This window comes from Candoia aspera, chromosome 3 (genome assembly GCF_035149785.1).
Source record: "Candoia aspera isolate rCanAsp1 chromosome 3, rCanAsp1.hap2, whole genome shotgun sequence".
Classification (NCBI taxonomy): Eukaryota; Metazoa; Chordata; class Lepidosauria; order Squamata; family Boidae; genus Candoia; species Candoia aspera.
Window position 1 is genome coordinate 32,662,813 of NC_086155.1, and position 18,094 is coordinate 32,680,906.

General features: G+C 37.9%; 1 protein-coding gene across 2 annotated transcripts in view; it reads right to left on the reverse strand.

The window, feature by feature from the left end:
• Nucleotides 1-18,094, reverse strand: part of CHD6 (chromodomain helicase DNA binding protein 6) — a 109,562-nt gene that overhangs the window by 36,564 nt on the left and 54,904 nt on the right. For both annotated transcript variants that reach the window (XM_063297252.1, XM_063297251.1), the window contains exons 15-24: nucleotides 17,806-18,016; nucleotides 15,865-16,060; nucleotides 14,293-14,457; nucleotides 13,956-14,135; nucleotides 12,548-12,658; nucleotides 8,886-9,088; nucleotides 8,316-8,515; nucleotides 3,378-3,537; nucleotides 2,052-2,141; nucleotides 549-652 (exon numbers count right to left, since the gene is read on the reverse strand). In XM_063297252.1, the coding sequence (XP_063153322.1) occupies nucleotides 549-652; nucleotides 2,052-2,141; nucleotides 3,378-3,537; nucleotides 8,316-8,515; nucleotides 8,886-9,088; nucleotides 12,548-12,658; nucleotides 13,956-14,135; nucleotides 14,293-14,457; nucleotides 15,865-16,060; nucleotides 17,806-18,016 (1,620 nt within the window). The remainder of the gene's footprint in view (nucleotides 1-548; nucleotides 653-2,051; nucleotides 2,142-3,377; nucleotides 3,538-8,315; nucleotides 8,516-8,885; nucleotides 9,089-12,547; nucleotides 12,659-13,955; nucleotides 14,136-14,292; nucleotides 14,458-15,864; nucleotides 16,061-17,805; nucleotides 18,017-18,094) is intronic.

Sequence of the window (18,094 nt, forward strand, 5' to 3'; positions counted from 1 at the left end):
GACCAGTCATAAGTCCCTTCATTCAGTGCCATCATAACTTTGAATGTTGCTGAACAAATGGACGTTAAGCGAGGATCTCTATTTAATTTAAATCAAATTACAATCCATGTAATGCATCACTCACATATTCTTTTTCACAACCCAGAATATATAATACATACCACCACATAATGTTATCTTACTTCGTCAAATTGTACAACAGCTGCAGCATCCTACTGTCCATGTTTCCTCAGAGATCCAACAAATTTAATGAAGCTAATTCACTGGTTAAGTGTGCACAAGATTGCAGTTCCCTCAGAGAAGAATTCGATCTTTATTTAGGCATCTAGTATATATTAGGGCTGTGCATGAGCAACACAACTCTTAAAACTGGCATCTTTTTTCAGGCTCTCCTGAAAAAAGAAAGGAAGGAAGCCTGAAAAGAGAGGTGGTTGCTTTAACTAGCAGCAGGGAGGTGCTGTACTTGCACAAGTTCTAAGTACTTCTTCCAAAGCATTTCATATAACAGGAATGTCTATGAAAGGTCCATTCTGCATAAAAGGAAATACCATGTTTAAAAACTCCAATGAGGAGGGATTTATCTGCATCAGCATTCCACCAGTCCACAGGAATCTCCACATAGTCAATGTCTGGCAGCAAGACATCTAAATCTCTGCAAAGAACAAAGCATATTTCTACAGTCATACACAGGCCTGAGCATATGTTTAAATGACTTTTGTAAAAGGTTCACTTTAAAGAATGTTAAGGAAAAGGGAATTGATGGAATCCTGAGTAAAAGAATGGTATGAACTACTGTAAAAAGCTCTACAGTATTAACAACTCTGATAATCATTCACCAATCTAGTGTTTGGCTTCTAAAGTCTATTTTAAAATCTGAGTATTTTCACATGCACACATCAAGTTGGACTGTACTGCATCATTTCAGATTAGATTCCAAAAAGGTGCTTCAGAGCACACCTACCTGCAATTCTTTACAGCAGCTGCAACTCTTCCCACAGATGGCAAGTGCAAAATTTGGGGAAAAGTCACAGATGCTCTAAAGAACTGCACAGAGGTGCCATATCTGTGCATCCACTTACCACAAACGGGGTTTTTTGGAATCAAAACTGAAGCGCAACACTGTCATAACACGTAGTCTTGATCCCAATAACCCGACTCCTCCATTGTTAATATTAATATTTTAAACTGAGCATAATATGTATTAACTAACTAATAAGTATATACTGGTGGTAACCTTATTGCCCCCAGTAGCATTCTAGCAGCCTATTTGAATCAATTGAATTTCAGCACTTTTTCATATATAGATCAGGTGTGTTAACCTAAAGCTAGACTATGAAAGAGGCAGCTCCTTATTCATTGGAAAAAAATCCACAGAGGAAAATCAGATTTGTTTATATTTGGCTCAGTAAACTTTTCTGTTATGTTCCTAGTTACCTTGGTAACAGGTAAAACTCAATTAATATTGTTCATTGCAGTACTATTGTAGTATTTTTGCAAATTTGAAAGCGGCTACTTCCAAGGTACTTTTGTTCAATATTATTTGCTCTGCTAAAAAGACTGGATTCATATGTCAGCTGTGTTTTAATGTGGTTTGTTTGGCTTGTCATATGAATCCACTACTGTGGTTGGAAATCATGGTTTAAGACTTAGTATACGATGTCTGAACCCAATTAATATGGTTTGTTCAACACATCATAATTAAGCAAATTATAATTTATACAATATATGAACTCAGATAAACACTACAGACTGGATGCATGTATTTTGCTCTTAACTGTGTGTATGTATGTGTGTATGTGTATATATATATATATATATCCATCCATCCATCCATCCATCCAGGAATGGTTCACATAAATCTCTTTAAACTGTTTACAGTATGTTTACAATATGGAAATATATGCATTCAGACTCCTACAGTTCCCTGCTAAGTGCAAAATTCATGCATGTGCAAGTAGTGCAATCCAAGCACAGGCTGTCTATACTTCCAATATTGTGACTATAACACAAGAGATTATAACGCAAAACTCCAGAAGGCTAATGTAACATACTTGGCAGGGGTTCCTTCAAAGGCTTTATCAGCTGCCTCCCCCAGCACTTCAGCTTTCAAGTAATAGAGCATCCGTACTCTCAACAGCACTCTGTCAAAAGGAAAAGCAGAAGGTAAATCAGACAGCAAATCTGAATTTCAACATGCTTTCCAGACCCACTGAGACAGTCTGCAGATTTACAGGATGTGTTGGCTTGTTTGCTGGCAATGGGAACTGCTATTATGCCATTCAAAGTTGGCATCATGGGGACCAAATGCCATCCTTCTAGAAAAAAAAGCCCCCAAAAGCTGATACTGGTGAATAAGAAGCAACGAGTAAGAGAGAGCTCACTTGTTGTATCATGAAATTCAATACCATACAAATCCAACTGGCTTTAAGATTACTGGGAGATGTTAAATAATAAGCAAGCAAGTAAAGCAGCCTACACCAGTAGACAATCTAAATGAGGTTATTCCACTCAATATGTGAAAATGAAAAGATAATGAAAATACATACGAGATAAGGAAATAATAAGGAAGTAGATGCCATAAGCAATGAAATCAAGTATAATATAATCCAGAAAACCTACAAAAGCAGGGTGCTTACTAACATCTCTTAATATCTAGATACTGACTGGATGTCATTTGCCCCCCACCCCTACTTGCTCCATGAGGGGCAATTTATGTACTTACATCAGTTGTTGAGATGCAAGTACTTAATGGCAGCATTATGTGATGTCATCATGTATAGGTCATCATTTTGGCATCACTATGGTTTGCTGCAGATACCACTGCAGCTTAATTTTATTTGGGATATAGGAGATTACAGACATCCAATCATATGTCTTCTGCGCACTAGAGAAGTTACTAAATTTTCAAATGGCAAAATGGCTCACAGACCATCATAAAAACCTTTGAAATATCCACAAGGCTTTCACAATATTTGTTGCCTGTAAGCATGCCTTTCTCTCTTTGAATTTTTAGAGAAAGAGAGAAAAGGGTAACTTACAAATTGGGAATGGAGATAGGGAGCCCTGCCCCAAACCTGGGCCAATGTGTTTTGGGCATAAATGCATGTTTTTTTACTGATTCCCATATGATCTGGAAAAGAACTGTGAGAGAGAGAAAAACAAAACAAAACACAATGAAATATTTTGTCATCCACTCTCTGGAGCCTGTTAGCCAAGTTCCATGGATCTATGTCGTGGAAGAAGTTTTTAAAAGCAACCCCAAGTTCATGAGCCACTTCTAAATTTCAAGACTGGCCCAGAATTTTAGAACTGAGGGAAGATCAGATTAGTGGTTCTAGAAGTACGAAAGTAGTGCCTTAATGCCTTCATTTGCTCACTTATTGCAATGTTGTTTCAGATGCTTTTTGTAGCTATCGTCATGTAGGACGATCTCAGGATTGCAGGTGGTAAGCCAGTCTGCATTCTTAATCTCGGGTAGCAGCATTTGATTCTTGGTTTTCTTCCCCTTCCTTCCTCTTGGCACTGGAGCTGATAATCCTGCAACAGGCAAGGGGGAGCATATGAGCAGCTCTGTTGAATCAGGATGTCTCTATATGATTGCAAATCAAAACAGAAAAAACAGTGCAGACGTAGAAGGAATTGGCACGGCCGAAAGAGAACACATTTTTCTCTTCATTGTCCATCCCATACATCTAATTATTCAAATAGGACCTGGGATAGAAAAACGTACCATTCTCACCCAGATCAGGTAACCAGAGTGGCATATGAACATAACAAAGTTCCCAGGATACTTGGAGGCAACACATTATACAGCCAGTTTCCAAAAAGCTAATTTAGTGTCACAAAGATTGATGCAGATTTCCTTTTCACTAACTTCAAATTATGAACACATAGTTCTTCAAAAATACAAGGAATATATATAAAATAAGAATCAGGACTCCGAAAAACTGCATTAAACTGTACTGCTTTATTTATCAGTAATTATCTGTATGTAAAAACACATCTACCTCCCTGCCCCCCCTCACACTGAATTCAGACACATTCTCCAAAGATTTCATTGACAGAATCCTTTTCCTTTAGCAACAATATTTATTCAGGCTCCTATGCTGCTCCTATCAGAAGATTAAAAACAATACAAGAAAAGTCAAAAATAATCAAAACCAATCAACACCCCACTCCCAAATCAATCAACAGTGCCAATCAACATCCTCGGAGACAGAATCATCCGTTCATCCTGCCCCCACATGACCTCTCAAAGAGCCAGGTCTTAATTGCTTTATGGAAACTTAAGCGGGAGGGATCTGACCTTATGTTGGGAAAAGGCTGTTTCAGAGGATGGGAAATCTTGACCACAGAGTCCATCATGGCCATATTCCTTCAGAGGCAGGATCAATTTACTTTTTCTTCCCAATCTCACTGGATGGGCAGATTCCACCTGGAGCAGGCAGTCTCAGAAATACCTAGGCCTCAAGCCATATAGAACATTAAAGGCAACAACCACCAACCTGAATTGCACTGGAAGCTAACTGGCAGCCAATGCAACTCCTATAGTAGAGGTGTCACAAAAGGAAACCTAGGCATTCTCCAAACTACCAGGCCACTACATTTTGAATTAGTTTCCACTTCTGATTGGGCAGACTCATGTACAGTCAGTTGCAATAGTCCACACATGAGGTGAAAGGGCATGACTGATCATCAGTAAAGCCTCCCATTCCAGGAACAGTCAAAACTGGTACACAATATATAATTGCTTAAAGGCCCTCCAGGCCAAAGCCTCCACCTGCTACTCTAAGCAGGAGCTGTGAGTTTAAGAGGACTCCCAAACTGCAAACCAGTTCTGCCAGGAGAAGTGCACTCCTGTCCAAAGCCAGATATGAACTTTCTCCAGATTGGCATCTGAATTTATATTATGGTTGTTATTATTATGGTTCAGTCTAAGCCTGTTTCTCCATGGTCAAATTGTGACAGTCTCAGGCCCTGGAACAAAATCTCCATTGCCATTTCCTGTTCACTCTAGGGTGGTGATGTATAACTGGGGATCATCAGCATATTGACAATACTTCATTCCATGTTGACAGATTGGAACACCAAGCATAATAACCCTGCCTGATCTTACAGAGTAGGCAGAAACAACCAGAGAAGGAAGTCCCACAGATACTGATTAACGGTGGGTTTTGGGGTCTAATTCAAGGTGCTGATGGTCATTGTACCACGTAGGGCTACATAGATGACCATCAGCATCTTGAATTAGACCTCAAAACCCACCGTTAATCAGATCAAAGTAGAGGTGTTACATGTGTGTACTGAGGAGGGCCATAACTACTTGAATAGCTGCATTCAGAATTGGCTGTAGCTACCAACTAGTCTTCAAGGTCAGACACATATAAAGTACATTGCAGTAATCCAGCATGATCAATGGTTTCGAAGCAAATGAGGGATTCAGGAGTTACTAAGAAAGTTGCACTCCTACTATCCTGGTCCAAGCACTGCCATAGCCCCCTCTGAGCCAAAACATTTATTTATTTTTCCATCCCGCCTTTATTATATTGCAGAACAAGAACATATGGATTTTCCTTTTATATCTTTAAATGAGTAGCGACATCCCTCTCGAGTCAAGAGATAGTTGCAAAGAGAACTAAAGGGATCAAGGAGGCCCCACCTTATTGTAGTCATTGATAAGTGATAGCTAAAGTACACGTATGCAGTTTCTAAGATTCGGTAATGTAACCTCTTTCTTCTTGTCATAAACCTGATTAATCAGACTCTGTGAGAATCAGCCTTTCTTGGCTGTGAGCCACTGTTAGGTATTTGAACGTCACTTGTGCCTAGCACCCAAATTAAAACCTCACTCCGTTCAGTGCCATGCTAAAATACATAAATGCTTTTCAATTGGCTAACTAGTCTACTTTTCATGCCAACATACATGGAGAAATGTAATTATATAACCATACTCTCTCCTGAAACACTAACCCACATTATTTCATATTGCTCCTTTTATAAAAATGCCTAGTTGCAGTTAATAATACCCCATCGACTCAGATTTCCAGGCCACCAGGATCCATTTTATTTACAGTTGCTATTATCTGATCAATGCAATTTTTTCTCTTAACATGACTAAGTTTTACTTTACAAATAGTAAAACTAAACTTAGTTATCTTAAGAGAAATAAAATTGAGCTGATCTATGACTATAATGAAGTATCTTGTCCTGTCTTGTTTAGCCATACTCTCTAGGGAAAGAAATAGCATGCATCATATGGACCTTGCTGCATCTACAAACATCTGTGTTATAATAGTGTCAGCAAATTACCATTTAATCTGTTGCCTGGAACATCACTGAATGAAATACCTGAGCAGTTTAACTCAATTAGCATTTGCTGTTATGTCTTCCAATTTTAAAAAGAAGAGATTCTCACATATAGTACTATTGTATTTCCTCAGTAGGTTACACTGATAAGCAGAAAGAAGGAACATATTGGTTTCAACTATAGTCAGACTGGGGACGCGGTGGCGCTGCGGGTTAAACCGCTGAGCTGTCGATCGGAAGGTCGGCGGTTCGAAACCGCGCGGCGGGGTGAGCTCCCGTTGCTCGTCCCAGCTTCTGCACACCAAGCAGTTCGAAAACATGCAAATGTGAGTAGATTAATTGGTACCGCTTCGGCGGGAAGGTAACGGCGTTCCGTGAGTCATACTGGCCACATGACCCGGAAGTGTCCTATGGACAACGCCGGCTCCAAGGCTTTGAAACGGAGATGAGCACCGCCCCCTAGAGTCGGACACGACTGGACTTTACGTCAAGGGAAACCTTTACCTTTACCTATAGTCAGACTAGAGTACCATGACATTAAATACAAACTTGGAAGAAACATAAAATACAGCACCTTCAGATACAATGATCAGATATAATTATATTTTTTCCCCATTTTTTAGTTTTTACTTCTTTTCTTTCTACATTGCCCAGAGTCACAATGTCTCAGTTGGGCAGCAATATAAAAGCTTTACATGAAATAAATAAATATTTACACCTGTGCCATACAGGAGGAAATAAACATTGTAGACAAAACGAAGATAATGATCAACATATTAAGCCAAGGGAAAAAACCAAGGAATCCTTCCCCAAGAAAATAATTAACCCCCAGATTAGAGAATATGAAGCAAAATTCCCCAAACTGCCTAGAAATACGATGATCAGAAGAGAACGATGCCATGTGTAATGAAGTCACCAACAAACAGAAATGAGCATGGGGAACAAAAACTAATTGTTAGCCTACATTCAGTCCATCACAGTGCCTGATACTGATTCCAGAACTCCACATCGTTCTTGGTATCAGCTGAAGAATGCAATCTCCTAGTACAAGTAGTTCAGGAATGGGCAGAAATAGCAGTAGTCAGTAGATCAACAAAGTCCAGTATTGTTTTGGGGATTCCATAGTAAATGTACACTCTAAATAGGGGTCAAGGTAGGGAGGAAATTATGATAGATTACTGATCTAAAGTCGCTCTTAAATCTTCATCTGGAACACACTATATCTGTATGTTACTAATAAAATTCTATAAACCCACAGAGCAGTGTCATGGAATAGGATGGGGTGACCAAGTCCTATCCTCAGCCATGGAAATTCACTGGGTAACTTCGAGCTAGTATCTCTCACCCAGCCCACCTAACAGGAATACTACTATGGGAATAAAGCAAAGGAAAATTATCATGAAAGCTGGCTTGAGCTCCTAGAGAAAAACCATGATATAACACTAACAAGCTGCAAATAAAATAAATATTTGAGTAAGTATCTTTAGTGCTTCAAGATGATCAGTTTATCGTGTAATCATTCTATTTCATTGTCTGAATGTTATGGGGAGTTCAGGTATTATAATCATCCATTTGTAACCTTCCCATTTCTACCTATTTTCAGGCTTCTTCCATATCTTATATTACTACAGAAAATTAGTAAAAGAGTTAAATATAGAACAGGTGTCGAATATACTTTGATTATGTAAGAAGCCATTTTATCTGGACGTAACTATTGTTGCAGATTGTAAATAAATGGAAATAAGTAAATATGGAATGTACATTTTGGACTTTATTAAGAAGCACTTTAATAGTTCAGCTTGAAAAAACTGTGTTAGACTGACATCTTCAGGATTAACAAAATCTGAAATTCTCTGATTTTTTTAAAAAAAGACAAATTCTCCAATTAAAGAAGTCCCATATTTCAGGCAACTATGATTCACTGATGAGATTTAACCATTTTTTTTTACTACTTCTTTAACTAGCTTAAAGAAATCAGTTTAAAACACAACAAAACCCATTTCTGGTACCTGAATGGTTCTGCAGGGCCTGGTTCTGTCCATCCTTTGTTGGAGTGATCAAATCCCAGATAAAACTCTTAATCTTCTCATCTCCCTTATAATGTCTAACACAGTAGACCAGCAGTGCTCGGCAGATCATCTCCATATCTTTTTCATTGAGATGCCATTTAAACCGGCCATGGGTCAGAATGTCTTTCCAACGACCCCAGCTTGAGAAAAACAGATGCACAGCATATAAAGACTCTCAGAATTTCTTTAGAATGTTCATATGATTAGTTTATCTCACAAGATCCAAGAAAAGGAAGGGATGTGTGGACGTTAAGAAGTGGAAATTAGGGAGTAGTGAAAGAGGCAGCTATGGAACTAAAGGGATCTCTGTTTACCATAAAAATAATTATTATTCCCATGAATTTTAATATATAGCAATGGAAGAAAATGCCAAAAATAGCAGAAATATGAGGACTGCAATGTTATCCTGATTTTAACATTCCAAATACTACTAAATTCTTAATGGAACTGCAACAATCCTACTATAATACAGGACTGAACATTCAAGTGAGGTTTAATAAAGAAACACACCCAAATATAAGCAGATTTTTCTCCACACGGAAACATTCTGCCCTTAAGTAGCGACGTGTTTTTTCATTGAGGCGCCGTGAACGTGTGGGTCGCTCATCAGTGTCACTGTCCAGCTCTGAGAACTCCATGAGCTCATCTTCCTCAAAGGAGTTGTAGTGTTTGGTTTGCTTACGGACACGGGGCCTGTCAATCACTAGGCTCTCCTAAGAGGGGGTTAACAAAAGCAAAAAACAAAAAGCACCCACATATAATTCTTGTATCTTACCCAAAACCACTCAGCATGTTGAGCTACTGATTTTGTTTTTTATATAAGCGGTTAATACCATGATCTAAAATATGACTAAACATTCAAATTTTACTTAGCAATATGTGTATAAATTTTCAGAATTCTTTGTGATTTCACATACCTTTTTCTTCATCTCAAGGTATGTGTTGTTTTAATATTCTTATGTTATGAAAGTTTTAGTTTTTAAATTGTTTGTGATATAAGGTAAACAGCTTTGCTGAGCTTGAAAAATAAATGATTTGTTTACTGTCACTGAAACCTGACCTGACTGTGAATGTGGGGCTTATTCTCTTTTTAAAGCTATTACAGAAAGAGGCACGATGGCAATCAGTTTAAAATTGCATATACAGACACTAATCAACCTAAAATTTGCATTCACATAAGGATCTTCACAAGAAAAGGCTAAGAACGATCCCAACACAATGAAAATTACATTCTGCAGCATCAGTTCTATTGATTTTTTTAAAGAAACCAACAATAATATCTCTTTTATTCTAAACATTTTAAATTTAACAGCCGGAATGAAAATGAGTTGGCAAATCCAGTTACAACAGTTCGACACACACACACACACACACACACACACTAAAGTCTATGTTTCTGACCTCACTTCCCTGTTTGTTTGTCACACTGATTTTCAATTATTTCACCCACAGTCATGTGAATCTTAATGTTGTAACAGCAACATATTGGGGGAAAAGCCTTTATGATCTGTTGCTTAGCAATCTTCCTTGTGCTGCTGTTTAAACTCCCTTCTGCCTTTCCTGCTGCCACTGCCAAGCTGGAGCTTTAAAAGGTAGGACCCCAAGGGTTTAGAGACATCACTCCTGCCAGAGGAAGTTAGCATTGAAAAAACCAGCTGTTTGACTGAAGAGGTAAACACAATGATTGGGCACAAAGACAAAGCCATTAATAATACCTTATTGTTGTAGGTATACAAAGAGTTAAGCATCCTCTCCACAAAATACATTGTGTCCATGTTTTTTATATTCAATGTTCCTAGCTTTAAAAGGATTGATTCTGATGGTTGGAACAGCCTGATATACCAAACATCCACTGTCAATTGCAAAAAGTATCTGGTATTTTAGCCCTGGACAGGAAGCGGGTGGTGGATTTTTCCCTTCAATGCAGCAGCATTCTGTTTCTAAGCAAGCTTGGGAAGAAATAAAAGAAAAGTAGACATCTTGGGGATAAATCAACCTTACTCCTGGTACTGTGTAGAGTAAAAGAGTGAGAGTGAGGTATTAAGTTGAAACAAATCATACTGCTATCAGAGAAAGATAATGCAAGGCTACTGGACCACTGTGATCCAAAGACTGAAACATTCATTTCTTCCAAGCTGATTGCAAATGGAAAAACCAGCAGTGATCCATTCATTCATTAGTAGCACGTTTATTTTAGATATATAAAATCCTACTTCAAAGTGATGTTTCTATTTTCAAATAAAACTTAACTGAAGTACGTTTGTTAGAGGTGTTTTACAAAATATTAGAGAAACCTTTTTTTTTTATAGCAATGAAGTTTCCTTCTGGTGCCTGTTGTTAGCATAAGAATATGGTGATTTTTTTTTAACCAGTATTGCAAAAGAAAAAAAATCAACCTTAATTATATATGCCAAATTTTCACAATATCACTTGATTTGCTCTCATAGTATTAAGTATCTAAATTGCTACATGTGGAAGATAAGGATAAATTGCATTTTATGTTTGATTTAGAAACAGTTAAAATTTTAAATAGTATTGAATGATCAGCCTTTAAACACAACCCAGCTTCATTCAAAATGTTAATACCAACTTCAATCACTGTCTTTTCTTTTGCTATCCATCTTGAAGTAGTTACACTTCCTTTAGTTTTAAAATGTTTTTTTTTCCTGCTGATTTTTAAGTAAAAACACTCAGTCTTATTCTGAATGATTTTATGCAAGTAGAATGAGTGAGTACAGTGTTAGGTAAACATTTTCCATTCAGTATGGCAGGATACTGCTCAGCTGTAATCCTAAACAGAATGGCCTGGATCACTAATATGATTTTATAATTTTTATTTTAAAAAATTTAACAAGATTTTTAAATGTTAACAAAATTTAACAATACAAAATTTAGAAAAGAAATAAAGAGAGAAAAATAGTGAATAGATATGAGAATAGGAAAAAGGAAGGAAATACATAGAAAAAAAAAGAAAAAAGATTATAAAGAAGTGGCTTCTGATTTTCTTAGCAACAGTTAGAAATGCATTTATATTTTGCCCTCTCTCTCTAAGATTACATCATAATTTCCTTCTTTCCATAGTCTATCCTTTCCAATCATCAAACCCATAAATCACAAGTTCATTTTTTTATTACTTCAGCAAAAAGTCCATAAGGGATTTCCAGTCACTAATAAATGTGCTTATTGTCCTTTCCCTAATCAGACAAGTCAATTTTGCAATCTCTGCTAATTCTGTCATCTTCACCAACCATTCCTCCATTGCAGGTATTTCAGAGTCTTTCCATTTTTCTGCATATAATAGTATCACAGTTACCATATACAAAAACAATGTTCTCAACTCTTTTATAATTGTCTTCCATTACTCCCAAGAAAGAATACTTGTGGTTTCAGTTGTATGTTAAAATTCTTTGTATCCCTGTATTTGAACCCAAAATTTCCTGGCTTTTTTACAAGTCCATGATGTAGCACCAATAGAGATGTATAACATTCTAGACTAAGCTGCTAATACGTGTGAGCACAGGTTAATTGAAGGAGATGCAAATGTATGCATTTAAAATAGAGTTCTTAACTTTTTTTAACAAATAGAGAAGTTGAATTTATAAAGCTAGAGTTAGAAATTACAAGAAACTGGACACAGAGAATGGTTGGGATTACTTTCTTTTCTGATCACTGCTGAACTAGGCCACTGCATCTGATCAGTTCCTTGAATAAAAGCCATTAGAGTCTTCATCTAAGAAGAAACAATTTTTAAAATATGTATTTATAGTACAACAGAATAAAGAACATTTACTATAAAAAAGAGGATAGTGCTCTGTCACATATACAGCTTAAATACTATAAATTTAATCAAAGTTACTACCTAGGTTGTGATACTGAGCCATACCCTACTTTGTTCATCATGTCACTTTGTTCATGTCAACCACATGAGCTAAAAACTCAGTATCAGTATCTACAAAGTGGGTTTAGGATACAGATGGAAAGAAAAGAGTTTGTGTAGAAGATTTCTGCACATACTCTGCATTCATCCCATATATCAACAATACCCCAAAGCCTCAGTAAAACGTTTAACCCTAACCATGTAATTAGGGGAAGTTGTTGCAAACAACTCTGAGAATATGTAAGTTTGGAAATACATTGTATTTAAGTTTCCAGAATAATCACATCATAATTACCTTTTCATCCTTTGCATCAGTATCCAGTTCAGCAATTTTTGCCCATTTCTGCCAGAAGTTGGGATCATCTAATGAAATGTCAGTTCTGTTTCCTGAAGCAACAAAGCTGGCCTGGGAGTAAAATGCAAGTTATCAGACTGTAACTGACAGAATAATAGAACAAAATTCCGATATACCCCATATGCCAAGCCAAACTATCATGTTTAAAAAGAACATCCAAGTATATCCAGAGAATTTGCTAGCTGAACATAAGGAACTTGTGGCCCTCCAGATATTATTAGACTACAATTCCCATTACCTCTGATCATTCACAAAGTAGGCTGAGGCAGGTAGGAACTGAAATTCAATAACTGGATTTATCCTGTAAAAGAGAAAAGCACTCAGGCCCTAAGATAATATTCTTCAACCTGGGTGACCTTCAGATGTCCCAGCCAACTCCCATTAGTTGGGGAAGGCTGCCCTAGCATGGATGACAACACTCAGTTTGTAACTCATAATACTTCTTTGAAGATTAAGAATCCTTACACAACCTCCTCACCGAAGGCATCCACTAGGGAAAGGGGAGCAAGGAGAGGGAGAAATGATTAAACAATTGTGTGCCAGCACAACTCAACCTGTGTCCCTTTTGTTTGTGCACTGTGACACTGCATACATGCATAAGAGCAATGAAGGCTGCATCGCAATGGCATGATGCTGCTTTTGTTATTTTTATGAAAGCCTTGATCCTATAGAACTCTGGATCTCAAAAGTATAGAGACGTTAGAGAATATAGTTGAAACCAGAAGACAATGGCTTAAAACCATTGTTTTTCATCTCTGTTAAAATATTCTTCTCCATTCTCTGCAACAAGTTAGATCTAGTGATCACAGTAAACTATAATCTGGTTTGTTTGGTTCTTTGACAACCATATAACAATTCAGTCGTTTGGCTTGAATATATTTAAGACAAGCCAAGTCTTAATAGAATATGAATTAATCACTCACTGTCAATTTGTAATTCTGATTAAAACTTTGCCTTCCTAAACCACTGTATTTGCAGTGATAAATAATAATATCAGATTAAGAATGCAATGGGATATGAAAGCAGGAAAAGTTTAATCTTTGTATAAGGGATGGACAAGGTGCAGTCTTCCAGATGTTGTAGGACTGTAGCTCCCATCATCCCTCATGTTGATTATGCTGGTTCCAGCTGATGAAAGGTGGAATTCAACATCAGGAGGATTATATGTTGCTCCATCTCTGGTTTGGAAAAAATGGCAATCTGAATCCAAGAGGACTTGTACAAAACAAGAAGCTGTAGACTCTTATCATGCTCTCTTTTACCTACATGCTGCTAATGAAAACAAAAACAAAAACTATTTCCCACACGGAACACTTAGATGGTTTTGTCCCTAGAACACACTACCAACCTTAGAAAATGTGGAACCTTTCCCTTCAGTCTGAATAGTGATGGTCTGGGTCCTACGTTGCAGGATTTGGTCAATATCTTCCTCACAGAATTTGGAGCCTTCATCTTCCTCATCCATTAAAGCCCCATAAGCACCTTTTCGCAACAAGTCTTCAACCTCCATCTTGGAGAGCTGCTGCACCTTCCAGAAACAGACAGACTGATTGATTCCAGAATGGAAAAAAAAAGACAGGAACTCATGACAACTTCCAGATGTAAGTTGACATGAAAATCTAAGGAGAGGAAGGGGAATAAAGATTAGACGACCTCTAGGTCTTGCCTGTACAAGACACCCTTACCCCATTGTTGCTCCCCTTGCGGTTGATATCCTGCAACACTGCCTTGTCTAATCCTAGTTTCAAGCTGGCCTTGTCAAACATCTCCCGTTCATAGGAATTTCTGGTGATGAGGCGATAGACTTTAACTGCCTTGCTTTGCCCTATCCGGTGGCAGCGAGCCTGAGCCTATAGGAGGAGAAAGACATCATGCAAAGCAGAGTTGGCAGAACGGGGGTGGGGGGAGACTGAGTTTCCTCAAGGAGGGTATCTGCCATTCATGCCATCACCTAAATCATCATCTCTCACTCGTGCCATTACCAGGATCATTCCACTTTTCAGTAGCACACTGGGAGCCATAATCCAAAAAAGAATCAGTGGGATCAGGACAAAACTAATACTAAGGGTATTTAATTTAAAATTAAGTATAGTAGTACAACAATCTCCTCATCTGGCATATTTAAAATTACAACTTGATAACTTTAGGAGCCCTTGGGAGAGAGCCAAGGCTTCTGAAGGCTAGATGTGGCTAAGGGCCTGACACTGTTTACTTCTCACTTAACAGTGGTTAAATAGTGGCTTAACATTTAAACCACTTCCCAGTAGGGATTCACAACATCTGAACTGAGCCAGTGAAGATTAGCCATCAGGCTAAGGGTCCTAATATGAACTATGGAGCAAAAACTATTGTAGATAAATTAAACCATTGTATTTATTAAATAATCAAAATATGACCACAACTGAATAGTTAAGTAACTTTTACTAATACAGTAAAATCTCAATTTAAAAGGCAAAACAGAGGCTGGACAAGCCCTCTCCCCCTCCCCCCATAACAGACAAAATATAGCTTCTAGCGCTGAGCTGGAAGGTGGCCAAGAAAGGGGATCAGTGTCTTTAGCTATGGATGCAAAAAAGTACCACTCCAGAAACACAGTAATCCCATCGTAGCAAAGGTATGCATGTGTTATTAACAGGACAGGACACCTTTAAACCCTTTCTTGATGCTTTCTCTCCTTAGCTGCCATCTGCAATGCAACAGGGCACCTTAAGCTTGGTTTTCTGGAGATCATACAAGTCCCTGACAGTTTGAAAGAATCAGGACACTTAATGTGTACTTTTATGCATGCATATTTGTACCATTTGGATTTAACAAACATTCAGATTTAACAGACACCTTTTCCCTCCAGATGGTGTGGACACTTTTTATTCTTGTTGAAACAGTATGTCTTGGGTCTTTGTTGTTCTTTGCTTTTTTGTATTTCTTTTTAATCTTATTACTTACTTTTTGTATGCTTTTTAATCTTATTACTGTAAGCATATTATAAACTACTCAGAATCTCCTGATATGAGTGGCATATACATTTGAGTAACAGAATAAAACAAATCAAATACATGTACATGTACATGTACATACAAAGCTGGAAGAGGTACTCTGCTTATTGTGGTCCATGCCCTTTCAAGCACTTTTGCCTTCAGAGCAGCTCAATTCACATTTTCATAGGTCTTCTAAATAATTTATATCCCAGAGATAGCACTAAATATCTCCTCAACCACCCCTTGGGCCATCTGTTCTGATCCCAAGGATAATGGAAATACCTGCAGGTCATTCTGTGGATTCCAGTCTGAGTCAAATATGATACAGGTGTCAGCAGCAGTAAGATTGATGCCTAGCCCTCCTGCCCTTGTGCAGAGCAAGAAAACAAAACGATCTGAATCTGGCTTGCAGAAGCGATCAATTGCAGCCTGGCGTAAATTCCCACGAACCCGGCCATCGATGCGCTCATAAGTGTATCTGTATAAATGGAAGTCCGTGTATCATTTTAGAAATAACACAAAAAAGAAGAGAAGTACCATAATACTAAGAACTTCTGTTTCCAACTGCCCAAATTAGCAACAGAGCTTTAGGGTAATAATAAATTGACTCAGTTACTTTAGTCTAGCACAGCCTTCCCCAACCTGATGGTCTCCCAATGCATTAAGAAAGCAAAACTTGCTATCCAAATATATCTGATAGATGCTGAAGAAGACTGGTCTAGATGACAAAGGGTATTAATAGTTAGCCCCTCTCTTACAGTGAAATGCCAAAGAAATTGTAGGATAGTACATGGTTTAAGTCCAAATACTATACTATGCATTTGGAAAAGTATTTCTCAGCTTGTCAGATACCACAAAACAAATGACTGAATTTTGCCCAGCCTTGATTCACTTCTAAGTCTACAAGAATAATGTTACTACTTTGCTATATAACGACCTGATTAGCTGTATGAATGGAGATATCAGCCTGCTGGAAATCTATTTTTGAACCGTCAGTATAGATAGCTCAAGCACAGAACACCGCTCCGTCTGAGAAACTGACCCACAGCATCTGAAACTCAAGGGCATTCAGCAATATGATAGGTTTTCTAAAACATGGTTCCTTTCCCTTCACTTCATAACAAGTCACTTCTTCTGACCTCACACCTCTAAGTTTTCTCCCCCCAAACTGAAAGGACTGGACACATAAAGGGAAAGTTGGCTTACTTGCTTTGATCACCATGCACTACTGTTACATTTTGGAACTGATATATCACTCTCTTTTTTCCTTTTGCAAACATATCAGTATACCTTTATGTAATTTCCTATAATTTTTAAAAGCTTGAAAATTCAATACAATTAATTTTTAAAGTGGCCATCCCTGAGCTCCCGGCTTAGTGGAAGCTTCAGGCACACTAAAATTTCCTAATCTGAGTTTAGTGTCCGTAACTTGAGAATACTACTAAATTGGTTATGCTACTTTTATCATTACTGAGATTATGTGAGTGAAATGCTTTGATGCCATGCAATAAAGTGCTTACATTTCATACTTCAGAGTCATACATAGGAGAAGGAGATGCCCTGAGACCAGCAAATGTTACTGGTGTTTCAAGGCTGTTCTCCTTCCTGCAGTGCTCTATGAGATGAGCAAAACAATGTCATTCAAGTTAATCTCCTACAGCTTCCCCACAGCACTACAACCCCGATTTTTCTTGAGGACTTTGGTTGTTGCTATAATGGCAGAATTTTATTTTAGCGATTTTGCATCATGATCAACTTGAAAAGGACAATGTTGCCAGCAAGTAATTGTTCAGGGGAAAAAAGCATCCTGCAGCTCCAATGACTAATTTGACTAATTTGACTAATCTCCGAGCTGCAGAGTGCTCCTCCTATAAAGACAGATGCTTGAGGACATCAATATTCGAAAAGCAGTCTTGCAACTAGGTTATGTTTAGAAATAGCAGGAGAAATACTTCAGTTCTACATGTTTTTCAATGTATTATGTATGTTTGAAAAATACATTTCACCCTCAAAGGAAAAAAGGTAAAGTTGAAACAGCATGCATAGAGAAAAAGAGAAAGACAACAAGGAGATGAAAGAACCTAAGACAGAGGATGAGAAGAAGATGTTATATATACATGCACTAGAAGATGCATATAGCCTAATGACCATATAGCCAAATAACTGCTTAGAATTGATCCAAGTGATGCTTTCTGGTGGTACAAGCTCCTGGGCTGTACTGACCGCCGCTGGATGAGATAATCCTCCAGGATATCAAGACAGCGCACCATCTGGGAGAAGATCAGCACCTTGTGCCCGCCTGCAATCAGCTTTGGCAGCAGCTTATCAATCAGCACCAGCTTGCCTGCTGCCTGGATCATTGCCTGCAACTGGAAGTCAAGAGCTTCTGAGTTGTGGGTTTTACGGAAATCTTCTAGGATCTTTTCCTCTGCTCCTAACCCAGAAACAGAGAGGGGGAAAAATCAGTAGGAGTTTAAGTTGCATAACCAATACGAAAAGCACTCCCATCATA